We start from the raw sequence: 27,487 nt of genomic DNA on the forward strand, positions 1-27,487 counted from the left end.
GATTGTACTGAAGAGAATTGTGCAATAAGTTAAATTTGATCAATTAAGTTAAAGGCTTAATATAAGTTTATGAAATAGTCTGTATACAAAGTGTATGACTGGGAGGAGGAGAATGCACATATGTATGAAAAGTGTTGCATATTTTTCTTTAGCTGGAAAAGAGGGTGGCATCTTTTTGAGGTAGAGCTGTGTGCTTGCTTCCAACATTTGAAGCTGTAATTTTCAAAGCGTCATAAGGAATTTGAATGTCCATTGATTTATTGGGAATTGGGCTTCCAGATGCCAACAACAGACTCGGAGAGTCTCAACCTTAATCTCTAGAGCTGCAATCCTGCCTCGGAATTTGCTATCTGGGTCATATTTTCTCTGAGTATTACCATTGTATATAGACGCAATGTATGGGTGCAGGCGTGTGTGCTAATAGATCTGCGGCTAAACCTTTGTTGCCTGTGGGATATAGTGATGGGGCAGCGGTTCTCAAACTGTGGGTCGGAACCCCAAAGTGGGTTGCGACCCCATTTTAATAGGGTTGCCAGGGCTGGCTTAGACTTGCTGGGGCCTGGGGCTGAAGCCCAAGCCCCACCAGTGGGGTCCAAAGCTGAAGCCCGAGGGCTTCAGCCCTGGGCATCAGGGTCAGGTTACAGGCCCCCTGCCTGGGACTGAAGCCCTTTGGCTTTGGCTTTGGCCCCCCCACCCGTATGGGTGGGGCTCGGGCAGGCTCAGGCTTCAGTCCCCCCTCCTGGGGTCGTGTAGTAATTTTTGTTGTCAGAAGGGGGTTGCGGTGTAATGAAGTTTGAGAACCCCTGATTTGGGGCATATACTGCTATATGAGGTGTTTCCTGAGTTAATGATTCATGTTGACTTTGAACCCATGCCTACATAAGTACAAAGACTTTTGGGGAGACCATATACCAGGTCCATGAATTTCCATGGTATTACTCACTTAAGTAAGGAAACATGATTTGGCCCTTAATGTTTAACATCTTCTAAACGTGTTGAGAGCAAGGACACTTACAGGTGTCAGTATTACATAGCCTTAAAACATAGTGAAGAAGATGATACTATGATCATGCAGCATTTATGAATGTATAACTCAGTGAGGTAAACGTGCTTTTGTGCAAGGATTACAACAGTAGGGCCCAGGGTGAGTTTTTGTTTTTTGAGTTTTTGATGCAGTATAGCCTAACAAATTGCTGTCATATATATAAGAATATCCTGGACAACCTTATGGAATTAATTTTAGGTATTTTAGGAGTTCATTGTATTAAAAATGCAAATGTTTATGTACTGGTAAAAGATTATATTTGTGTCTATTGGGGAGGAAGACTGGACCACACCCTGCAGAAACTAAGCACAGTTGGGAGTGATACAGCAAGTTGACTCAGGTTTAACGCTTCCAGAGAGCTACCACCACCTTGAGAGAAGCTCACATATACCGGTTCAAAGTGGATTCTCCAGAGGTCAACAAAGGGTTTTTGGTTAAAAAGCCAGAGTTTAAACTGACTCAGGGCCTTCTTTCTGATCCAGAAAATGGACAGCACCTCTGTTATAGGGCAGGGGGCCCAATCCTTAGGGAAGGGTTGGCAGGACTTTGGTCTACTGAGCCCCCATAAGACTAAGGGGGCTTGTTCTGCAGCTGTGATGGACTTGTAACCACAGGAAACACTCTGAGTGGGATTTGAAGGACTAATCACCAGCCAGTGCCCTTGTTGGCATCGGGGGTGAGCTCTGGGATTAGCATGCGTGTAGGCTCTTTGATTGGCTTTAATATGTTTTCTCTCTAATGCTTCCACCTTAAGAATAAATGAATTTGCTTACAAAGGGCAGCCTGCATGGTAACTAAACTGTTGTAATTGCACTGTTTACCATCTCTGAGAAGAGAAGTGAAGCAGGCCTGACTATGCAGTTGGTCCTTTGCTGGGTAATTCACAGTGTAGGCAAGAAGCTGTTCAGCCTAGAAATATCTCAGTCAGGAGCGGGGGAAATGTGTGTCTCTGCCCAAGAGAGGTGACATCTGAGGATCCTGGAGCCTAGAGTTGGTGTCCTTGCTGGACCATAGAGGGATATGTGCTTCCATACAAGAAAATATACTGGTAGTAGTTTTACTTGATAAAGTGCATCTTGTGTATTAGACGTTCTGTAGGGGCTCTGAAATACCTGTGAACTGATACACAACTCAAAGTGAAGCGTTAGCATGCTCGCACATCTGGTAGTTTGTAGGCAAAGAGAAAGACCATGAAAAGATGCAGAGGAAAGCACAACTCTCTTAATTGCCATCACATTTCTTGTATGAACTTGTCTAACCTTTTTTTTTGGGGTGTGTAAAGCTAATCTAGATTTCCATTACATTGGGTGGGGAGATGGAGAGGGAAATTAACAATATTTCTTAAGCAACATAAAGTATTTCAATATACCTAACAATTCGCACTTTGAGTATTGAGTATAACCTTAAGTACTTATCACACTGAACAAAAGTTCCTAAAAATAGCTGTATAAGTTACTTTGCTTTATTCTTGATTTTTTTTTTTTGGAGGCCTTAAAGATTTGCCACTTCTGAAAACTAACTGCTGAAAATATTTGAAGAGGAAAAGCTAAACATTTAACAACTATTTCAGTGTGTAACTGAGCAGGACTAAGAGGAAAGAGGAGCATAGGGCTGGCAAAAAACGGGCACAAAAATGCCTAATAGTACTTTTTCAGTAGTCCAAAGACCAAGGTCTTGATTAAAGATTTGTGGAAGATGCTTCTTTCCTGAGTTTCTGTATCACTCAAAAAGTCATAGCTGACAAAGAGGTAAAGATTTCTGTTCACTTGAGGCCTTCATTAATAGGAGTAAACAGAAATCAAGATAAGGCGTGTTTAAAATGACTTGTACAAATGGTTACGTTGGCCATTGAGCATGATTATTTCTAAACCAAACAGTGTTGTACATAAACAATATTACCTTAACAACAGAGAGGTTGGTTGTTAGCTGTATTTCCATGGCTCATGCTCCAAAGACAGTAAATTATGGTGGTTAGTGGCTGTGATTTCTGAATCAGTTCAGCTTGGCCTGTAATTAGTAAAAGCACACATCAGTTCTTGCTTCAAGAAACACAAATCCAAACTTTGACAGCTGCTGGCTCTCCAAGAGGCCTGTTAGTAAAAAAGACTATTGGATGAGGAATGTAGCAGCTCAAGCAAATCTATAAACTGTGTGGATTGAAAACTGACACCTCTTGATGCTTATAGTATCCTACATTGATTTAAAGCAATGTTTAGGGCTGGAAGAAAACAACTTTGGAAACAAAGTGTCACCAGAGTTTTAAAGGTAAGGAAGACTGAAGTGTGGAAAAAGTTCATACTAACATAAAAAAATCTTGTAATACAATAACTTGAAGATTTGTCAGACAAATTAAAAAACAATCTAAGGAAGGAACAATTGCATGTAATTTGTTAAGAACAGTGAGAAGTTGGTCTGGTTTATCTGTTTGTGTGATTTAGGTGTAAGATTTAAATGGCCCAAGATTTAATTTTTTTATTTTTTTTAAAGCTTAGGACACATTTGGGACTAGAACTGACTTGTTGTGACATTGGAGAAGTCACTTTACCTTACTTTGGCATCAGTTTATTTACATGTAAAATGGCAATATGACTTGGTTAAACTTGGATGTTGAAGAATAAATTCAGTCAATTATATTAAATACTTAAAGATCCTGTAATTGAAGGTGTATTAGATAAGAAGTTACTTTAACACACAGTTTTTGGATTAGCTTGATGTGATTATAGATGGTCAGAGAGGCTACTTAGTGCAGGCTTCATATTCAAAAGTATATTAAATGAGTTCTCTGAGAATCCAGCATGAAAAACCTAATGTACAACACACAAACTGCTTTGAGACTTTTAGTTTGAAAGTGAATTTTTACAACGCATGAGCCACATTTTTTCTTCCATAGAAAGGATCTTGGTAAACTAAAAAGTTTTGACTTCTTGTCCAAGTACATTATTTTCAGGTTGTTGTCATCTTCTGAAGATGATGATTTTCAGGTAAGAAACCAAATGTAAAGTGTAATTTGAAATAATTTCAATGAAAAATGCTTTATTTTTAAAGTTCATTCTTATGCAGTTGTGTGAACCGCACTACGGCTCACTACAAGTTCCATAGTACCCTTTCATTAAATCCCTAGTGTGGAAGTGTGGTACAGATTAACATCCTTCTTTGCCATGCACTAACTCACCCTGTAGAGAAGTCCTCAATATATTTACTAGTATAGCAAAATATGTAGAAGTCCAATTCAAATATCTCTTATGTGTGCTTAAGTAATTTGCTCTTCTTGTGAAACAGGACCTTCTCAAATGGTGGTCCCTTTATACTATAAGGAGTGAGGCTGTTTAAAGTTGCAGGAAAACTTTTGATTATCCTTTAAGCAAGAAAAGAGAACTGATGCTGGAACAAGGTTTCATGACAATTAAAATAATTTGCCTGAAAATGGAAAGATGGGCGGGGGTGTGAGGGAAGTACTTTAACTTCAAGCCCCTAACAGGAGAAACTGTTCAGTGCTGGGCTCTGGTAGACATGTGCTTCGGCTCATGGGATGAGATGTGCCTGGCAGTCCAAGTCCCCATTGATGGTGTTCAGGCTGCTTAATGTTGAAATGTCTGGGTTGCTGAGTACATAATTGCTACTGTTAATATTGTGGACTCCTGTGAGAAATTACATATAACTCTGGGTCCTTCTGGACTGTCAAGTGTCCATCAGGTAGAGTTTGGAGATGGTACTGGTCTGCACATGCAAGCATTCAGGTGTGATTGTGCCTTAGCTCCACCATGGGTAGTATGCATCCCTTGCATGTATTATATTCAAATTGCAGCTACCGGTGTAGACTTGTCACAAAATAATCTGTTTTGCACTTTAGTTGTGGCTATTGTGACAAAGTTCCTCCTCTATCTTGGTGGGTCCTGCGCTTATTGGCAGATTTTCTTGCCTCAGAGATTCACCAGGTGGGTTGGGGAACAGCCCAGAGACCTTTCCCTCTGGAAGAACCCACAGTCCAGGTCAATTGGGAGGTTTGGGGGGAACCCGGGCCCGCCCTCTACTCCGGGTTCCAGCCCAGGGCCCTGTGGACTGCAGCTGTCTATAGCGCCTCCTGTAACAGCTGCATGACAGCTACAACTCCCTGGGCTACTTCCCCATGGCTTCCTCCAAACACCTTCCTTATTCTCACCACAGGACCTTCCTCCTGGTGTCTGATAACGCTTGTGCTCCTCAGTCCTCCAGCAGCACATCCTCTCACTCTCAGCTCCTTGCGCCTCTTGCTCCCAGCTCCTCACTCACACCACAAACTGAAATGAGCTCCTTTTAAAACACAGGTGCCCTGATTAGCCTGCCTTAATTGATTCTAGCAGCTTCTTCTTAATTGGCTCCAGGTGGTCTAATTAGCCTGCCTGCCTTAACTGGTTCAAGCAGGTTCCTGATTACTCTAGTGCATCCCCTGCTCTGGTCACTCAGGAAACAGAAACCCTGCTTGACCTGGGACTAATAGATCTGTCCCATAGATCGCTCTCCTGTAGCCCTCTGGCTTGGAGGAAGGAAGATAGGGGCCTGCTCCTCCTGCTACTAGACCTTGGGCTCTCCCTACAACTGCAGCTACTGTTGCTGCTCCAGCTACACCCCTGGCTGGGCCAGAACCCCCCCCCTCCCCTTCTCTGCTACCTACTTGCTGGCTGGCTGCTAGACCCCCCGCACCCTTGATTGCTGCTGCTCCAGTTACAGCCCCTTGGGGGGGGGGGCTGCTAGCCCACTCCCCAGAGGAGGGGAGGGAGAAACCCCAGCCATTGCTCCTGCTGCTGTGGACACCACCACCACCATCTCCACCTGAGAGGGGTCCTTCCTGCTGGCCACCGGACTGCTGCCTGGAGCTGCTGTGTTTGCTGCTGGGAGCTGCTGAAGCCCCGAGGAGGAGGAGGAGAAGAAGAAGACCATCTACCAGTGGGGGAGCGCGTAGGAATTCCACAGACCACCGTGGAGGGGGCCCTTACGGACTGAGTAACTTTTGAACTGTGCTCTTGTGGTGGGGGTCTAGACTGTGTTTGTGGGGACACAGGGGGTGTGGCGTGGAGCCTGCCCCCTGGTCCATCTGTGTCCCCCCCAACCCCCCCCCACCATCATCGTTGCCCCCTCCACCACCCCCACCGGCTACTCACCATCTGCCTCGAACTCCTACCTCTGGGACTCAGCTGCTCACCTAGGCTTGCCACGCCCTGTTGCCACCATTGGGCCTGAAACAGCAGCCAACCTTAAAAGACTTTATTTTCATTGCAAGCGCACGTGGGTGCATGTGCCCCCCCCCTTTTGGACTGACTCCCTCCCCCCTGCAGCAAGCCCCCAGCTTTGCCCCTGCTGCCTACGCATTTGCCCCTTGCTGCCTTTTACCCCTCCCCTTTGCCCCAATCCCTCGCTAGCTCCAGTTTGTTTGCCTGCCCCGCCCTTTCCCTCTGCAGCCTTTGTTTGTTTGACCCGCCCCAGCCTCTGAAGCTAGCCCCGTGGTTCCTCTGCCCCACTCCCAGCCTGATTGTTCCCCTTCCCCTGCGGTCCCCTTGCATTGATTAGCCCCTCCCCTCGTGCGCCCATGTCCCCTCCCTTGCGCTTGTGCCCCTTCCCGTTTTAGTTTGACCTTGTCTCACTGCACCCCCCAATGCTGTTATATTCCCCCTTCCTTGGTGCGACTAGAGGAGCCGGAAACCCTCCCCGAGTCAGTGACTGACCCCTAGCCCTTGATAGTCCCGCTCCCATCCAGCCCACCCCTTTTTGGCGCCCTCCTCCCCTGCCTGCAGCCTAGCGGGGAGAAGTGGTCGACCTGCTTCCCCTCTCCCTGCCCCCTCCGGTGTTTGTTCTGCCCCCATCCTCATTATGGCAGGGGACGAGGCGAGTGGGACCTCTTGGGCAGACCCTGCTGCCCCTCCTCCACCCGCCCCACCATCGTCCCCTCTAGCCTCTACCTCAACCGCCGCTGCCGTGCCACCTGCTAACGCCCCTGCTGGAGCGCCGGCAGCGGCAGATACCGAGGTGACCTCCGCTGCTGCCACGTCCCTCGCTCCCTCCGACTCTGGGGGAGCCCCCCCAGCCGGCAGGAAGGGCCAGGGCACAAAGAAAGGTAAAGGCCCCGCCAAGAAGACCAGGCCCTCCATGGCGGGGGCTGCCCCCACTGCCACGGCCCCGCCATCGGCCACGGCATCCCTCCCCGCTGTTCCCTCCACCAGCTCTGTAGGTGTCCCTCCCCCGGCCCCCAGGGCATATGCCCAGGTAGCGGCGGCCCCCTCGCCTGCCGCTGCATCATCATCTCAATCAACCACTGCCTCTGCTACCATCTATAGTGGCCAGGGCCCCTTCCCCACCTTGACTAGGAAGCACGGCGTCCGTTGCCTCCTGGTACCCGCCTCGCCCCACGTGGAAACCTACGTGCGGGCGTTGGCGAGGGTGGTGGGGCCCACGGCCATTGTGGCGGCCTCCAAGATGTACGGAAAGGTCGTCTTCTTCCTAGCATCGGAGGCCGCCGCCCAGGAGGCGGTGGAAAAGGGCCTGGCGGTGGGGGGCGTGTTCGTCCCCCTGGAGCCGCTAGAAGACCTGGGCGCCCGACTGGTCCTGACTTCTGTCCCTCCCTTCCTTCCTAATGCCGCCCTGTTACCTGCCCTCTCTACCCTGGGGAGGCCGATCTCCGTGGTCAGCCCTCTCCCGTTGGGCTGCAAAGACCCCGCCCTCCGTCATGTCCTCTCATTCCGCCGGCAGGTACAGATACAACTGCCGCCGGCGGCACGTGACGGTGAGGCGCTTGAGGGGTCCTTCTTGGTCCCCTACCAGGGGGCCCGCTACCGGGTGCATTATTCAACGGGGGAGGCCCGGTGCTACCTCTGCCGGGCGATGGGGCACGTCCGGAGGGACTGCCCCTTGGCCCGGCACGGAGGGGCATCCGGGACCCCCGAGCCCCGGCAGGGCGCCGGCCCCGTCATCGCCGGCGCCCCTGGCTGCCCAGCGCCCGAAGCCGCCCCTCCTCCTTTACGGCCCAACAACGCTCCCGCTCGGGCCCAAGGGGTATCTCCCCTAGTGTGCTGCCTGCGATCTGGCGGGGCCTGTGGAGGAGGGTGAGGTAGGGATACCGCCGGGCATAGAAAAGGGCATGCCCCAGGGTGGCTCCTCCCTCCTACATGCTGCCCCACCATTGCCTCCCCGAGTCCCTGAGCCTTCGTCCTTGCTCCCTGGTCTGGGTGGATCACGTCTGCCAGCACGGACCCTAGCCGCAGCGAGATGGCCTTCGCTACGATTTTATAGTCCGTGCTGAGGAGCGAGATGGGACGCCAATTCCGTAAATCGCGGAGGTCCCCCTTCTTCGGCAATAAGGCGAGCACGGCTCGCCTGCACGAAAGAGGGAGGACCCCGCCCTGCAAGGACTCGGCCTAGACGGTGACAAGGTCCGGGCCGAGGACGTCCCAAAACACGCGGTAGAACTCCACGGTCAGCCCGTCCATGCCCGGAGATTTATTGGTGGGCATGCGGCGGAGGGCTTCCGAGAACTCGGCCAGAGTGAGAGGCAGCTCCAGCCGGTCTCGGTCGCCCGCGCTGACCGTCGGGAGTTCATCCCAGAGCAGTCTGCAAGCGTTAGGATCGGTCGGATCCGGGGAGAAAAGGCCTGCGTAGAAGGCCCTGGCCCTCCCGCACATTTCCGCCGGATCCGTGAGGGGGGTGCCGTCCTCTGCTAGAAGGTAGGTGACGTGCTTCTTGGCCCCCCTCTTTTTCTCCAGGGCATAGAAGAAGCGGGAGCCACGATCCATCTCCCGAAGGAGGCGGATGCGGGATCGAACAAAGGCACCTCGGGCCCGATGGTCCTCGAGGGTCCGGAGTTCTTCCCGCTTCTCCCGGCACGCTCAGCAGAGGGATGGATCACCGGGGCTGGAGGCCAGACGCCTCTCCAGCTCTAAGACCTCCCGTTCCAACTGCCCTATCGCTGCATCCCTCCGTCGGCTGGCGCCCCTGGTGTAGTCACGGCAGAAGAGCCGGGCGCGCACCTTCCCCAGGTCCCACCACCGCCGCGCCGAGGGAAAGGCACGCCGCTGCCCTCGCCAGGCCAGCCAGAACTCCCGGAAGGACGCCACAAAGCCCACATCCTCCAACAAGCTATTATTAAAGTGCCAATAGGCCGGCCCCGGCCTCTCCGCGCAGAGAGAGGCTGTCACGGTGGCTAGATGGTGATCTGAAAAAGGGGCCGGCCGGACGCTGGAGGAGTGGGCCCGGGAAAGATGGAAGCGTGACATATAGAAGCGGTCCAACCGGGAGTGGTACGACCAATGGACCTCCACCCGGACAAAAGTGAATGTCGAAACGTCATCCGGGTGGTGGTCGTGCCAGACGTCCACCAGGAAGTGATGTTCGACGATCTGCCGGAGGACATCCGCGGCAGCCGGGTGCTGCTCGGTCCCCGAGCGGTCCCGTTCCTCAAGGGTGGCGTTAAAGTCCCCGCCCAGGACCAGGCACTCGCGAGGATCCAAGGTGCCGAGGAAGGCGGACGCCTGCTGATAAAAACACAGCCTCTCCGGGCCCAATGTCGGGGCGTAAACGTTGACAAGATTAACCACAAGCCCCTCCATGCGGACCCGGAGGTGCAGCAGGCGGCCTGGCACAGCCTCGGCGACCCCCAGCACCTCGGGCCATAGGTCGGGGGAGAACAGGGTCGCCACTCCAGCCGTACGAACTGTGAGGTGGCTAAAATAGACCCTGTCCCCCCACTCCAGCCGCCAGCTAGCTTCAGTGGCCGGATCCGTATGGGTCTCCTGCAGGAAAATCACAGAGTACCCCCCCTCCCGAAGGAAGGAGAGCACCTGGCTCCTGCGGAGACTCATCCTACAGCCCCGGGTGTTTAATGTTGCAAAGATGATCGGTGCCATAAGGAGGGCTGGGGGGGATCCTCGCCGGCAGAGACGCTCACGGCCTCCGTCGGGCCGCGCAACAATCCGTGACCTACCCCGTGGGCGATTAAGGAGTCACGGAAGAGGCGGACCCGTTGGTAGGCCGCAGCGGCCTGCCTCCCGGTCCTCTTACCCTCCCCCACGAGGGCCCTCGCGGCCCGGAGGATCTGATGAAAATCCCCCCATCGCTGGAGTGCAAGCTGTACCTTGTTGCGGGAGCCACGGACGTCCTCAAGGAACTCCCGTAGCTCCTCTCTCAGCGTATGGGGGGGTGGGGTCACTGATCTATGGCTTTCCCCCAGTGGGGCCCCTGTCACAGCCCCGTGGCCCACCGAGACGGGCAAGCAGGGGGCAGACCCTCGACGTGGCGTCCAATGGGCCGACGCCACGTGGCCCGCCTCAGATCTTGGCTCAATGGGAGGCGGCGGAGGGAAAATAGCAGCCCCTGGTGGGTCGGGACAGGGAAAAACAAAGGCCGCTCCTTGGGGGTCATCCTCTGGGATATAGAAGGAGACAGCCCCAGGGGCGGCAAAAGCATCACGGGAAGTGGAGGGGACAAGGACGGGGTCGGTGTCAGGGGTAGGGCTGGAATCAGGAATAAGGACAGGGGAAGGGGCGATATTGGGATCGGGGGTCCCAGCAGCCAGGCCACTGGGTGGGGGGGGTAACACCCCGCAAATGGGCTCAGGGATTTGCGGGGAGGGAGGTGGGCCCTCGGCGATGCCGGACTCATGCTCCAAGGCAGATGGTAAGGCCACGGCATCTGTAGGTGGAAAATCAACGATGGGGCCCCCACCCGGGAAGGAGGTTGGCTGCCCCTCAGCCACGAGGGAGTCCCCTGGCGACTCGGGTCCCGGCTGCGTGGCACTGGCCGTCGCCTCAAGAGGCTCGGCGGCTGCTAGCGGGGTGCCATCTGCGGCCTGGTTGGTGGAAGAGTCCAGGGGCTCCTCGGAGGCGGGAACGGAGGCAGTGGAGAAGGGGACGGAACACGGGGAAAGGGGGGCCGAGGCGAGGTCGTTCAAATCGAGGCCTGCTGGTTGAGGGTCGTCCTCCCCCTGGGTAACCGGGGTCAGACCCACGGCCTCGATCTCCTCATAAATGGAGGGGAGATCACCTTCCACCACCCCAGGGTTCTCCCCGCCAGCACCCAAAGCGACGCTCGCCTTGGTGCTTGCAGGGGCTTCAGATTGTAAGGGGGCGAGAGGGGCCTCAGCAGGGGCCTCCATAGGAAGGGACTCCGGAGGAGGGGCGATATTACCTTCCAGTGCTGCCACGGCATCCCCAGCCGGCACCATTGAATTGGGGGGTTCTCCATCTACCCCTCCACTCCGAGCCCTCCAGACTTTTTCATCGGGCCCCTGCCCCGTGGACCCAACCAGCCCCCTCCCCGTCCATTCGCCATGAGCCGGCTGCACCATCTGCAGCCGGTTCTGTTCCGGACCGCGCCAAGGAAACATCTATACACGCTCGTGCTCCATGTTCTTCATGTCCTCACCCTCGCGTCCCGCCCCGATACGAAGTGGCGGGACCTTCTGCCACCTCTGGAGGGTGAGGAGCCCCGGTGGGCCAGCCTTTATTCTGCTCTGATCCCGAAGCCCACCGGGGACATCAGTTGGCGGCTCCTTCACGGAGCTGTGAGCACGGGCGTGTACTTGGTGCGGTTTACCCCTATCCCAGACACCTGCCCCTTTTGCGGCGTGAGGGAGACCCTGGCGCATGTTTACCTGGAGTGCGCCAGGCTGCAGCCCCTATTCCGGCTCCTCACGGATATTTTGTTAAGATTTTGGTTGCACTTTTCTCCTCACCTCTTTATTTATGCACTCCCTGTCCGTTGCCCCACAAAGTCGCGGGACCTCCTGGTCAACCTCCTTCTGGCCCTAGCGAAACTGGCCATCTATAAAACCAGAGTGAGGAGGTTGGCCGATGGAGTTTCCTGTGACTGTGGGGCGTATTTCAGGTCCTCTGTTCTTTCACGTATCCGGGCAGAGTTCCTCTGGGCGGCGTCCACTGGCTCCCTTGACGCCTTCGAGGAGCAGTGGGCGCTGTCCGGGGTTCTCTGCTCGGTGTCCCCATCTGGTTCGCTTCGTTTGACCCTTTGACCTCACTCCTGTCCCTGTTCTTTTATTAGTTGTCCCCCGTAATTTTTTGGTCTCCAGGTCCTGTGGACCCCCCCCTTAGGCTGGGGGGGATCCTTTAGCAGTGGGCGGGCTTCGCCCGCCCACTTCCTGGATCCCAATAGGTCTGGTCACTCAGGGAACAGAAAACTACTCATCCAGTGACCAGTATATTTGCCCTCTACCAGACTCCTGTACCCCACTGCTCTGGGTCTGTCACACTATTGAGCCCTGATTCATATCACTGATGGGGTTTGGGGCATCCTGCTCTCTTCTTGGGTCCTTTGCCTTCCGTTAACACAAACTATGGCTTGATACGTAGGGATACCTTTTCTGAATAGCTGTGTCTGGAATCACTCACTCACCACTTCCACTCTACTTCTGTGGCAGCTGTTGTATTTATTATGCTTTACTTTGGATATTGACTAGTTGCCTGTTCCATGCTTTTTATCGTCTTGGTTGCTGTGAGCTCAAAGACTTTCTAATAAACCAGATGATGGTATGATGATGGTGTACTGTTAGTCTCTACCTAATGCTTTGTGTGTGTTGTGGTAACTCTTCTTTTCTTGTCTGTGGACAGAAGGTCAGGTATGCATAAGTAATTCATTTTTCTGAACACAATTTTAAATACTCTTTACATGCCAGCTTGTCCAGTATGGGACTTATGTTCTGCAAGAGCTGAAATTGATTGTCTTCCACAGGAAAGGGTTGTGTACCAGAAATCAGGTTAGTCGTTAGTCTAGATTACTAAAAAAAACTAGAAAAAACAGTAACAAAAAAACCTTAGTAGGCTCTTCAGTTTTTTAGTAGTTGTGCATGATCAGTAGTGACTTGTGGATCTCTTTTCTACAAGGGAACACCTCCATTACAATGTAGTTTTCTGTTCTACTGCCTTATGGACACATGGAAACATAATTACAAACACAGTTCAAACTGGTTCTGATGGTAAGTAGGATGCGAAGAGAGCTTTAATAATGAAAAGCACCCATTAAATGATACCTTTGGCAAATGTTATAGTGGCCTGAGTGAGAGGATGATTACCCTCCCTATTCTAGGGGCGGCTTAAATGAAGAGTGTTTTAAAAGTGGATAAAAACTGAGTTGCTTAGATTGCCATCATGACCATTTGCTCTACCTTTGATTGTACTGTTTGCAATAACTCAGAAAGAAAGCTGCATAGCAGGATGGATTGCTATTAGTTTCTCAAACAAATCTGTCAGTAAGAGCTCCATTTGCTGTCATGGTGAAATAATCCAACTCAAATGTTTGGTTTGTCAAGTCTAGGCTTGTTTGTGCAGAAAGGCTCCACGTAGAAGCTCGTGATAATGCTAATAATATTTTATGTACGGAGATTAAATAGGAAATTAATGTAAACTAGTTTTTATGTAAAACTTCTTAAACCTCAAAATGTAGTACATGTGTTAGAAATACAGACCGGACACATTAAAGACTTGACTTTACCGTATGCTTGGATAATTGCCAGCAGTGGTAGAGGTAGAGGAGGAGTTGAGTTTTCATTAGAAGTACTTCACCAGCTGTACCTGAAATTGGCTAAGGCTCTATTTTTGGTTTCTCTAAGCAGACACCATAGATTTCCTAATACAATTAGCTTTTCCCTTCTAGTTAGGAACCTGAACCTAAAAGAAGATATATACTTTTCTCCTGTTGTATCTTTGACCCTCAAAGAGGGAGTACCTCCTTTTGGCAACATTGAGTCCTTCAGAAAGGAATCATATACAGATTTCAGCTGAAGCAAGCTTTAGAGTTTTGTCTGGAGGTATAAAATGTTAGTACACACTTTTGAGTGGTTATAAATCGTCTAGAAAAATTATACCCTTGGGTACCTTTGGGAGAACATGGAGGGCCAGGGTCCCCTCAAGTCCCCTCCAGACCGCACTTCAGGTCCTTATACTGTCTTCCTCTCCACTCCCCGGCAGATGTCTAAGCAGGTTTCTTAGAGCAAACAAAAGAAAAGTCCTTTCCCCTCCTTCTCTTATGGGAGAGGGGAGTCCGTAGGAGAATAAAGAGAAGAAAGGGTGACCTGGATCTCAGGCTGTCTTTCTAGGTCAGCTCTATGGGCTTAGTCTAAATGGGGTCTACCTCCAGCCGCTTCTCATAGGACATACTGCTCTGAGACCGGGTCTTGCAGCTTTGGGAGTGGTAGGCTTCATACTGTCTCCCTGTCAGCAAGCCTATCTCGGCTGTCTTAGGTGGGGCAGCCTTCTTTCTGTTCGCCACCCCTTCCTGTGGCAGGTTTTCCATTTTAAGCTCCCCGACTCCAGGCAGAACAAGCCTTGCAGGTGTGCCTCGTTGATGTTGAATAGGCCCAGAGGAGCTTATTAGTGTCCTCTCTGTCAGTGTGAGGGTGTGTCGCTTCACGTACCCCACCTTTCAAGCTGGAAAGGCTGTTCTGGGGCAGTTTGTCACTCTCCCATATCTCCTGAGAAAAGAAATCAGCGTTAGCATGGTCCTTTCCCACCCGTGCTGTACTCTGAAATTGTAGGGTTGTAGCGCATGGTCCCATCTCATTATGCATGGGTTTGTGTCTTTCATGGAAGTATAGGGGAGTGTGATCCGTGACCAGAGAGAAGTGGCTACCCAACAGGGGATACCTGAGGGAATCCACAGCCCATTTTATTTAGGGTTGCCACCTTTCTAATGGGTGTTAATTGGACTCCTAAGGCCCCACCTCCTGCTCTGCCTCTTTCCCCCAAGACCTCGCCTCAGCCTGCCTCTGCTCCGCTTCTTCCCCCAAGGCTCTGCCCCCTGCATGTCATGCGCCGCTGCAAGCCACACGAGCAGCCTGGCCCCCAGCAGCTGTGGCTGCTGCGCTGCCTCCTTCCTCCACTTAGGGTTGCCACAGATAAAAAAACCCAGACATCAGGGCTTGTCAAATGGCACCTGTACACACAACCCGAAACCCAGATTGTCCGGGTGAAAACTGGACAGGTGGCAACCCTAATTTAATCACTAATGCCTTCTTTTCTATAGCTGAGTAAGCCTTTTCTCTAGGAAAGAGCTTCCTACTCAGGTATAGGACTGGGTGTTCTCCTCCGAAGTCTTGTGAGAGTACGGTGCTGAGCCCAACGTTCAAAGCATCTGTGTGCAATATGTCCATCTGCTCCTAATCGAGAAACCTTTCAAGAGAATTGGTGTGGATATAGTTGGACCCCTAGAAAAAACTGCCTTGGGGCATCAGTACATATTAATGATTGTCGACTATGCAACCAGGTACCTGGAGGCTGTTCCTCTGTGCTCTACAAAAGCTATGGCAATACTGGTCCATGGGGTGATCTGACTATGGGGTGATCTGTGGGAGGGCCTCTTCAGAGCTGGGCCCCTTTGGGAGATTATTGTTGATTCTGGCTCACCATGCTCTCTCCCCACCCAGGTTTCTTGCCGCTCCATCCGCTATCCTGTCAAGGGCTTGGGTGATTCTGTCCCTAACAATCCTTCGGCTCCTACAAAGCCCTCCATTAGCTTTACAGCTTCTGATAACGTCCCCAGGCAGTGTCATGGCATCCACTTCTTGCCTTTTGTGGGTAATATCTTTCTGAATTGCTGTCACAATGGCCTTAGCCACCTGGCCCCTGATTGCTCCTCCGGATGGAGCCACTTCCAACAGTGTTCTTTCAGCTGTTGCACTATTATCCAGGGTCTGGTCCCCTTGGGGTAGCTCTTGGTTCTAAACTGTTGATGATGGGTCTCCACAGAAATATCCAAGTAGTCCAAAATGGTGGACTTTACTTGTTTGTTTGTAGTCTTTTGCCCTCTCCAAGTCCAGACTATGATAGGATGCCTTGGCAGGACCCATTAAGTATGGGGCCAGGATCAAAGCCCAGTGTTCTGAGGGCCACTGATCTGCTAATGCCACACTCTCAAATATAACTAGGAAGGTGTCAGGGTAATCATCTAGCCCCATCTTGGTTAGCTTTACTGGTACTGGCAGGGGAACACCTTTGGTGGAGGCATGACTTGCTGTGATTCCCTGAGTGCAGAGGGCTGGCACTGTCCGCTGTGTCATCTCCTTTTGAAATTCCTGCTGCTGGGCCATCAGTTCCTTCAAGTGCTGCTGTTGTGTGGTCTGAACTTGCTGCTGGGCGGTCCACTGCTGCAGCTATGCTGTTGGAACTGGTGTTGGAACTGCTGTTGTTGAGCAGCTTGCTGCTGCTGCTGCATCTTGGCTAACCACTCACAGCACCGCTCCACAGATGTTGCATAGAGCAGTTGATCTCTGTTCCCTCTAGGGTGTTTTTTTCTAAAATCCCTTGTATCAGGTGTGGTTATGCCCACGTTTTGCACCATTTGTGATGGGCAGGAGTCCTCTCCTGACCCTGCTTCATGTCCTTATACTGTCTTCCTCTCCACGCCCCCCGAGGGATACCCAAGGGGGCTCTTAGAGCAAACAAACAGAAGAAAAGTCCTCTCCCCTCTTTCTTCCCTTATGGGAGAGGGGAGTCCATAGGAGAATAAAGAGAAGAAAGGCTGGCCTGGATATCAGGCAGTCTTCCTAGGTCAGTCCTTTGGGCTTAGTCTAAAATAGGGTCTATCTCCACACCCTCCTCGTGGGACATACTGCTCCAAGACTGGGTCTTGCAGCTTTGGGATCGGTGAGGCTTGTTGCTGTCTCCCTCTTGGTGAACCAGTCATGGCTGTGTGAGGTGGAGCAGCCCTCTTCTTGTTCACCTCCCCTTCCTATGGCAGGTTTTCCCCTTTAACTTTTCCCCTCACCAGGCAGAGCAAGCCTTGCAGGTGTACCTTGTTGGTGTTGAACAGGCCCTGAGAAGCTTGTTTGTCTCCTATCAGCCTGTGTGAGGACATGCCCCTTCATAGACTACCTGAATATAAATGTGGCTCATCCTCTACTCACACATTTGTTGCAACTGATTCAGTACCACAGGGAAAGAATACAAATAGAAGATAATACCTTATCCAAATGACTTGTGCAAATTTCTCCTGTCAGGGAGAGCTTATGTGTATGTTCTCCATATTGAAGAAAGAGCTGTTGAAGTTGGGAAGCAGCTTCCAATCCTTCTTCCTGCTAAGTGGATCTGGCAGTTGCTCATTTGCTCGTGGCTGGGCAGCATGGTTAGGGTTCAATAGTCAAATCTTGAAACTAAACCTGTGTTGACATACTTTTGACATTAGCAAATTCAGGTCATGGTCTTCCTGCAATGGGGCACACAGGCAAGGAGGAGGTTAATGAGGGACTGGGGACCCACTTGGCCCCGCATAGCTATACCTGTAGCAGATGTGAGGAGTGGAGAGGGGAGATAAAAGCAGACCCACCTCAGTTTGGGGCTGACCAGGAAAGAGATCAGAGCTTCACTTATCTCTCAGTTAGGGAACCTGGTTTCAGCCAAGAGTCTGACTGCTTGCTGCTTGGGTGTGGTTCTTGGAGGATGAGATGACTGGGCCCAGGAAAGGAATGCCTGCCTGAAGACAAGCCCTAAGTGGAAGGGTAGAGTCCTTGTCATAACTATAAAGGGAAGGGTAACAGCCCTCCTGTGTACAATACTATAAAATCCCTCCTGGCCAGAGACTCCAAAATCCTTTTACCTGTAAAGGGTTAAGAAGCTCAGGTAACCTGGCGGACACCTGACCCAAAGGACCAATAAGGGGACATGATACTTTCAAATCTTGGTGGGGGGAAGGCTTTTTGTTTGTGCTGTTTGTTTTTGGGGTTGTTCGCTCTTGGGACTAAGAGGGACCAGACATCAATCCAGGCTCTCCAAACCTTTCTGAACAAGTCTCTCATATTTCAAACTTGTAAGTAAACAGCCAGGCAAGGCATGTTAGTTTTATCTTTGTTTTCTCAACTTGTAAATGTACTTTTTGCTAGGGTGTTTACCTCTGTTTGCTGTAACTTTGAACCTAAGGCTAGAGGGGGGTCCTCTGGGCTCTTTAAGTTTGATTACCCTGTAAAGTTATTTCCCATCCTGATTTTACAGAGATGATTTTTACCTTTTTCTTTAATTAAAAGCCTTCTTTTTAAGAACCTGATTGATTTTTCCTTGTTTTTAGATCCAAGGGGGTTGGATCTTGATCCACCAGGAGTTGGTGGGAGAAAGGAGGGGGGATGGTTAATTTCTCCTTGTTTTAAGATCCAAGGGGTTTGGATCTGTATTCACCAGGGAATTGGTGAAGAGTCTCTCAAGGCTACCCAGGGAAGGGAATTAGCACATTGGGAGTGGTGGCAGCGGACCAGATCTAAGCTGGTAGTTAAGCTTAGAAGTTTCATGCAGGCCCCCACATTTGTACCCTAAAGTTCAGAGTGGGGAAGCAGCCTTGACAGTCCTGTTGAAGATTCCTCAGATGAGCCTGTTTTTGAGTTCATAGTGGTCCTTCAGTTTTGGACTTAAATACCCAAGGATGGGTGGACTTAAATTATGACTTGGCTGGAGGGCCGAGTCATGGGAAGAGGTGGACGACCAGAGCAGCTGTAGGCAGGGGGCATCATATGGGGACAGCTGCTATGCCATATCCAGTCATGAGGAGACACTCCACTGGTAAGTCCATTCTTCCATGTATGCAGTGGAGAATGGTCTTGCCTGGCAAAGTGCAGCACAGATGGAATTGGTTAAACTACACTTGAGTCTTCAATAATGCCTCTCATGCATAGATCTGAAAGGCCTTGAAGAAACTTTCCCCTTTTTACAGATCGAGAACTTGAGACCCAGAGGTGAAGTAACTTGTCCAAAGTGGCACAGCAGGAATAGAACTCAATAGGATAAAGGATAGTGAAAACTCAGTGCCTGATGGAACATCTCTTCAAACAGTAGGACCAGCCTCATCATGCCCATCCCAAATTAGGCTACAGCCTTTAACAGGGTAGGATTGTTCACAAATTCTAGTTCAATGGCACTAAAAACTTCAAATTGAAAATGGAATTGTACATGTATCTGAAGTAGGCTCCTCCAAGTAGAAGGATAGTTATGTATATAACATTTGATGCTAGGTACTTAATTTTTAAACTAAGGGGTAAGGGAAAGCTGACAGATGAGCACATGGTTTGGACAGAGACATCCCTTGGGGAGGATTTATTAATGGGGATTCTTTTTATCCTAGTAACAAGGAGAGGATAGAAGTTGACAAAATACAGGTAGGAACTGAAGTGAAACAGTCAAACGAAAGAGTCCCATTCAGTTACATCTCATGAAGGCAGACAACTAAATATTGGCAAATTTGTAAGTGCTTGTATACAAATGCTTGAAGTCCAAATGCTAAGATGGGTGAACTTGAGTGCTTGGTATTAAATGAGATATTGATAAAATAAATATAACAGAAACTTGATGGAATGATGACATTCAATGGGACATGGTAATACCATGGTATAAAATATACAGGAATGACAGAATAGATTGTGCTGCTGGGGGTGTGGCACTACATGTGAAAGCAAGCACAGAGTCCAATATAATGAATCAATGAATGAATCAAACTGTACCATAGAATCTCTATGGATATAAATTCCATGCTTGAATAATAAGAGCAGTAATAATATACTACCGCCCACATGACCAAGATGGTGTCAATGATTGTTAAATTCTCAGGGAGACTAGAGATGTTACAAAAATAGAAAACTCTAATAATAAGAATGGGGGATTTTAACTGGCTACATATCACCTCAGGATGGGGGATGCAGAGATAAAATTTCTAGACATCATTAATGAGTGCTTCTTGGAGCAGCTAGTCTTGGAACCCACAAGGGAAGAAGCAATTCTCGATTTAGTCATAAGTGGCATGCAGGATTTGGTCCAAGAGGTGAATATAGCTGGACCTCTTGGTAATAGCCACCATAACATAATTAAATTTAACATCCTTGTAGGGGGCAAAATACCAAAGAAACTCACCAAATTAACATTTAACTTCAAAAAGGGGAACTACACAAAATGAGGAAGCTAGTTAAAGGAAAAGTCACAAAGATGAAATGGATGCAAGCTACATGGAATTTTTAAAAAAATACCTTAATAGAAGCTCAATTTAAATGTATACCCCAAATTAAAAAAAAAAAGGCAGGAAGAGGACCAAAAAAACCCAATACCACAATGACTAAACAACAGAATAAAAGAGGCAGTTAAAAGCAAAAAGTGGTCATTTAAAAATTGGAAGTAAAATCCTACTGAGAAAAATAGAAAAGAGTATAAACTCTGGCAAGTCAAGTGTAAAACTATAATTAGGCAGGCCAAAAAGAATTTGAAGAGCAACTAGCAAAAGACACAAAAACTAACAACAAGTTGGAATCATTGTGGATACCTCTCTGAAAACATGCGCTCTATGTGCAGCGGCAGTCAAAAAAGCTAACAGAATGTTAGGAACCATTAGGAAAGGGATAGATAATAAGACAGAAAATATAATGATGCTATATAAATTCATGGTATGCCCACACTTTGAATACTGAGTGAATTTTTGGTCACCCCATCTGAAAAAAGATATATTAGAATTGGAAAAAGTACATAGAAGGGCCACAAAAATGATTAGGGGTATGCAACAGCTTCCATATGAGGAGAGATTAAAAAGACTGGGACTTTTCAGATTGGAAAAGAGACTGCCAAGGGGGGGGGAGGGATATGATAGAGGGCTATAAAATCATAAATGGTGTGGAGAAAGTGAATAAGGAAGTGTTATTTACTCCTTTGCATAACAGAACCAGGGTTCACCAAATGAAATTAATAGGGCTTATCATAAAACAAAAGGAAGTACTTCTTCACACAATGCACAATCAACCTGTGGACCTTGTTGCCAGGGGATTTTGTGAAGGCCAAAAGTATAACTGGGTTCAAAAAAGAATTAGATACATTCATGGAGGATAGGTCCATCAATGGCTAATAGCCAATATGGTCAGAGATGCAACACCATGCTCTGGGTGTCTCTAGTCTCTGACTGCCAGAAGCTGGGAGTGGGTGGCACGGGATGGATCACTCAGTGATTGCCCGTTGTGTTCATTCCCTCTGAAGCACCTGGCATTGACCAGTATTGGAAAACATTATATTGGGCTAGATGGACCACTGGTCTGACCCAGTATGGCCATTCTTATGTTCTATCAGAACAATTTATGTATCTTGTCTGTCCTGTTAGTTACTGAAGACAAGGTCTAAGGGTACGTCTTCACTTACATCCGGGTCCGGATGTAAGCAATCGGCTTTCTGAGTTCGATTTATCGCGTCTGGTTAAGACGCGATAAATCGATCCCGGATCGATCCCGGAAGTGCCCCGGATCGATCCCGGAAGTGCTCGCCTTCGACGCTGGTACTCCAGCTCGGCGAGCGGAGTACGCAGCATCGACGGGGGAGCCTTCCTGCCGCGTCTGGACCGCGGTAACTTTGGACTAAGGTACTTCGAATTCAGCTACGTTATTAACGTAGCTGAATTTGCGTACCTTAGTCCGAAGTGGGGGGGTTAGTGTAGACCTGGCCTAAGTGTTGAAAAAAGTGGTGATTGAAGTGCTCTAAGATCCTTTGGGAGTTCATTCCATTGCCTTGGACTGGCCCCTGAGAAGCCTTTGTCCAGTACAGATGAGCTTTCCCTGTGCTATGGACAGCTCACTGTGAATATGGAGGGGATTTGTTGACTAGTCTTAGTCTGAGAGCTTCAGGTGACCTGGGCCCAGGATATTCCAGAGACCATTGTATGCCTTGAAGATAAGGACACAGATGCGGAATTGAACTCTTACCTATGTATACAGCAGAGGGTAAGTTGTTTGTGCTCATAGTAGCTTGTATTGCTCAATGGATATTTTTACTCGCTGGAATTTCCAAAGGTCTGGTGGAGCAGAAATGATCACTGCGGTCTCTTTGTGCTGTCCTCAAATCTTTTTAAAATTAGCTGGGTTATTGTGGAGCTGGCATATGAATGTAAAAGACTAATGTATCTCTTTATTTCCATGTATAAAGCCTGAGGTTTTGGCTTTTCTTATTTAGCAGAATCAAATCAAATAGTTGAAATTTGCATCAGATAGCCTTTATGTGAAAAAGTGATACTGTTGCTACGCTGTATTAAGCTAATTTTCCAATATGTTTTAACAACATAAGGTACTCTGTGGTTTCAAAGTGACAATGTCTATGATTCCAAACTTTTTGGCTAAAGAAATTTTTCAGTGAAAAGGTGACGTACGCTAATTCTGTTGAAATTGGAAATTAAAAGCAGCATATGGGATCAAACTGTGCTGTTCCCTGTTGTCTTTAATTGATTTGCACATGAAACTGAGCTGAACTTAACTGCTGATCTGGACTCATTTTGAAAGAACAGTCTGCATTTAGATACTTAGTGATTTTTATATAGTGCACAAAATTAAATCCTTAATCAAAGAGGATGAGCAGAAAATGTAGACCACACGGTATTTCCTTAAATCATGGGCCTTGTTACAGCAGACAGGCTGGGTATATAAAAATTGGCTTATGTGACACATTAGTATACTTGAAAACTTTGGAATTGATTTGTACTATAAAATAAGTTTTGGTGGAGACTACCTTGTTGATAAATTTCATGGTCAATTGCTTGACCACACTTTGGTTTGTTATAAAATATACTCAAGCGACCACATAACCAATATCAGTCAGGTTTATTGTAAAAGTCAATAATAGTATAGTACAGGAAAAAAGATTTAATATGATAGCAGTTTCCTGGAAGCTGTCTTGTGTAGCATTGCTACATTCATCTTACACAGAAGGTGTGCTGCCAAAGTTACACATTTCAGCTAGGAGTGTTTTATAGGATGACTTTACAAGTTACAAAACTCATTAAACATCACTAAAATTCGACCCATCAGTTTGTACCAGTTCCTTAACTTGTTGTTCTGTCCCTTCATTATCTTTGTTTTGGATACCAGAATTCTAGGTACTGATCCGTGAAGGTATCTCCCAAGCTTGTACTGAGGCAGAACATTAATGTATTGTGCCTTTGACACGTTTCTTACTTTCTAATGCCAAAGCTGACTTCAGCTTTACAAAGTGCTATGGGGTGCTTAGCATAAGTGAATAGGATTATAAAAAGACAAACCAATTCAGGCAATGTAACTACTAGAAATATATATGCAATATAATGTTATATTGATAATATGTGCTTAATGGGTATTACTATAACATTATAACATTATATTGTGCATATATCTATATATCTATAAAACCCCAACATACGTTGTTCAATAGTTTTTAGTGGCAGTTGTAAGTATACGAGGCTTGATTTATCCTTTTGTGTGTAGAATTGGATATCACAAGAACAAATTGTGTGCTCCATTGGATGGAAATTACTAATACCAAGTGAATCATTCTAAGGTGTGGGAGGAGAATGTCATTACCATTTAATTGGGAATTCCAATTTTAACGTGGAATCAGTATCAGGAGAAGGCTATTTCCCCATAAAAGTTAGGATTTCATGAATGATGAAAAAGGAACAAACAGCACATGAAATACTTGGCAGCCTGAATATTCTTTAAAGTGGAGTACTCAAAAGTACTGTTCATGCAAATTAACTCTGCTATTCATGCATATACATGACAAGAAGTCTTCAGTGAAATGATGGCATTACTATATTTTTTACAGGAACTCTGCCTCAGTCAGTGCTGATCTTGAACAGTTTATTCTAATGAACAAAGCAGTGGAGAACCTTTCTTTGCTGTTATTTGACTCTTGCCTCATTGACTACACGCATCTGTTTCATTATGCGTATAGCTTCCAACTTATGTAACCAGTCAGGCAGGCATCCTGTTGAAAGTATCGGACCTTTCTTAGTCCTCAATGATGTAAGCACAGGCATTGTCTTTCTACACAGAAGCAGGTACAGAAGTGAAACCTCAGATGTGGGTGAAATGGATAAAGTGACCATGATACATAAATGTTTGTTTCCTTGTTACTCGTAGTTGAAAGATTATTCTTCAGCCGAAGAACAATTTGTTGAGAAACTGAGAATACTAATTTCAAAATTGGCACCATAACTCACTGTTTCACTGGGATGGAGGCCACTGACTGTCATAAGAAAAGATGGCCACCGTCTCCATTCATTTATTGCTAAGTGTTGATATGAAAGCATGGAGGATGCCATCTTTGGTGATGGCAGGTTGGTTTTGCTGTTATGGAGAGCAATGGGAGATAGTAGCCATCTTTGCTAAGGGAAGTTGGGGCCTTAACTCAGTTGTGAACAACTGATGGCAGCCATTTTCTAAGAGAACTTTTCACATTTTTTTTTGGAAAAGTTTATGCACCAGCCTACTTTGAAGGTGAAACTTATTTTTGGCAAAGATGCTTAGTCCTAGCTGTACTTTTAAAAACCTGTTGTACCAGATCTACTCAACAGGGAAGATAAGAGGGGGAAAAGGTGTAAATAGAGTAAAGGTGTAAATCTGGCAATGCTAGCAGCTGTAAATCCAGTTAAACTGGCTAATATGCCATGACTGCCTTGCACTACTCTAGAGCAGCATAAAGCAGCCTGGACATATGGGTGAATCAGGCCCTAAAACATGAAAGGCAATGCTGCGATAGATATTTGCCTTCATATCATTAGAAATATAGCATGGTAGCTCTTTCTCTGGATTCTTGTTTAATGTCAGCATATGTATTAACTTTTTAAAAATAGGAATGCTCAGACTAAATTAAAATGGAGAGTATATATCAGTAATTTAGGATGAAATATTGATGTGTGACTTTGTGGTCTCCAGGCAGAGTCCCTGGAATGATGTCACAGGTACAAGCTCCGTAAGAGCAGACAATGTATTTATTACTGGAACAGGGACCAGAGACAGCTCCCCTCCTGCTGCTGACTCAGAACACTTTTGCTTTTCCTCCCTGGGCCTTTCTCTAAAGGTTACTTCCTGAGTCAGGGGTTTTCCCTGCTGTGAGGTCTCACACCCATTAGGGGCTGTGGGTGCATATACCACACATAGACCCAGCCAGCACCATAACTAAGGCACAATATAGTATAGCTAGGGTGTAATTACCCCAAAACAAGAATTCAAAAGTTAGTTTAGATTTCCTTTCAGTTTAAAACCTTAAGTTAAGGAAATCCACAATTGAGGCTCCCTATCAACCTAACTCCAGCCAGTAGCTGGAAGGGTATATTTGATGGTTGTGGTGATTTTTGCATCAGATAATAAAATAATCTTGAGCATTAGTGGGTCCTGTTATCTTTATGCTGTCTTTTAAATGACAAAACTTTGTAAAGAGAAATAGGCTGTGGATAACCATTTTAAAGCCATGTCAGAAAACAATTAGCCCAGTTGAGCCCTGGTATAACTTAATTGAATAGAAAGGAGTTACACATAGGATTATTTGAGGTCTTATTTCCAAATATTTGTTTGAATATTTCATAGACTGCTCAACAGATTTCCTACAGGAAAGTACTGATCTGTAGGAAAATAGGCACTCAGAAACTTTGCCGACCAACCTTTTGTAATTTTTTGACTATGAGTTTGAGTAGGTGTATAACGTGTATTAAATTAAGTACACAGGCTGAGTTAATAAAAGTCAGTAACTCCATGGCTGAGTTTGCAAGTAGTTTTATGAAGTGTTGCAACCTAGGAGTTCAGTGGGAAATTCAGGAGCTATAAAGTGTAATGATGAGAGAGAGTCCTCTTTTTTGAGAACTACTCAAGCTGATTAGGTTTATATTAACCGTAGTTTTGTGTGCCAACTGTATTTAAATGTAAACACGTTATTAATGTTTTACTAGCCTTCAGGCATGTCTGTATCATCAACTCTGAATAGCACATAAGAAAACAAATAGACTAGCCATAAGAATAACATAACTGTCAAGAACATTGTATTCACTAGCATCTTGTTACCTAGCAGCAAGCAAAAGGGAGGCATTGTATATGCTGTACAGAAACTTGAGGAGGTATTGAATACCAGTCATCCTACTGTGGTTTCTCTGGGTCTAGTAGGGTTTCCCACGCTAAGGTTTGGGAGCATCCTAAGCCTATTAGCCTCAACACTGCCCCAAGGCATACTTGAGCTACAATTCTCCTTTGTTTGGGTTCAAGAGACACCAAGTAATTGCAGCCCATGAGAGGGCACAAACAGCTAAGATGCCCAGGTTTCCCCCACTGAAAACAGATGACTGTCCAGTTAGGGGATCCTCAGTTGCCTCCTGCTGGTCATGATTCTGCATGCTCCTCTTCAAGCGGCTCATGGGGCAGTGTCTCGGAGAGCCTCCTGGGGGTTTAGTAGAAGGGTGCTCCTTATTCCGGGACTTCTCCAGTTCCTTCCTGATAACCAAAGCTGACTCCTCATGTGGTTAGGCCTGTGGCCCTCTAGGCCTATGTCCATCATCCTTGCTCGGCTAGCCTGCCCTCAAATTCCTCTGCGTTGGATGGCAGCTGACAGTGACTCGAAGATTCTGTCTGTGTACCCAGGTCTGACAAAGGCTGCAAGACCTCTGGATATCAATCCAGCAATACCGAGTCTGTAGTCTCTGAAGAACAATATTCTGGCTGAAGCCAGTGGTTGACCCAATCCTTTAGGCATTGGGGAACAACCTTGGTTTGTGCTCTAGGTGGAAGTTGGTCTAGAACTGGTGGCGGTATATCTTCAGGGATGCCCCCAGTTGGTTGAATATAGCAGCTTTCAGGATGTCATAGTTCTTGGTGGCGTTGTCATCAAGGCCTGGTAAGCAGCATCCCCAGACAGAAAGTGATCTATTTGCATGGCCCAGGTAGTCTTCATCCACTTAGCTACTGGGGCTACCTGCTCAAACATGATGAGATAGGGCTCAAGATCATCAGTGAGCTTTAATTTGGAGAGGGTTATATCCAGCCCTAGTGGTGTTGCTTCAGATGGGGAGCAGTTGGTGACTTACTGAAGCATGGCCTCCTGGAAATGCTGTTGCTATCATTTCTGCAACAGCAGAAGTGGCTTGAGGAGCACTCTGCTGCAGCTGGGTGGCCCACTAGGCCTCCTGTTCTTCAAGGAGCAGTTGCTGGTTCTCCACCTGGGTCGGCAGTTGCTGAGCCAGGAGTTGTAAGGGATCTTCCACGGCCCCCTTCCTGGAAAAGGGGAGAAGTGGATTCCATTTCTACTACCAAGTTGTGGCAGCATGCCTAGAGCTGAAGAAAACTGGCAGGGAACATGGTCTCAGTTTTTAAGTGGTTAATGAACAAACAAAAATACAATTTGGTTGTCTACAACTTTAAACTAGTAAACAAAAATGTAGTTGCTTGTTCGCAGTGCTGGAAACAAAGGCCCTAACCTGGCCCCACGTTTCTGGATGAGACTGGGGAGTTCCTCTCTTGTCCCAGCTCTACCCACACTCATCCTGGCTTGAAGCAGGCCAGCATTCTTAACTTGCCTGGCGACTCCTGACTGGTTACTGTTTCTGCCTGGCCATTAGAGAACTAATTCTTGTGGATATCCTGGGTTGAGTGGGTTTTTCCTAGGCAGGGGGTGTCAGGGTGGCACAGCCTCCAGTGGGGATGGGGCAAAGAAATTGCAATAGACCCCCATCACAGGGAGG

At 47.8% G+C, this 27,487-nt stretch overlaps 1 protein-coding gene across 1 annotated transcript in view; it reads left to right on the plus strand.

Annotated features, from left to right (window-relative positions):
• DNAH5 (dynein axonemal heavy chain 5) overlaps positions 1–27,487 on the plus strand; it is a 248,587-nt gene that overhangs the window by 16,528 nt on the left and 204,572 nt on the right. The window contains exon 4 of the mRNA XM_065398374.1: positions 3,936–4,026. Within this exon, the coding sequence (XP_065254446.1) occupies positions 3,936–4,026 (91 nt within the window). The remainder of the gene's footprint in view (positions 1–3,935; positions 4,027–27,487) is intronic.

Source organism: Emys orbicularis, chromosome 2 (assembly GCF_028017835.1).
Source record: "Emys orbicularis isolate rEmyOrb1 chromosome 2, rEmyOrb1.hap1, whole genome shotgun sequence".
Lineage (NCBI taxonomy): Eukaryota > Metazoa > Chordata > Testudines > Emydidae > Emys > Emys orbicularis.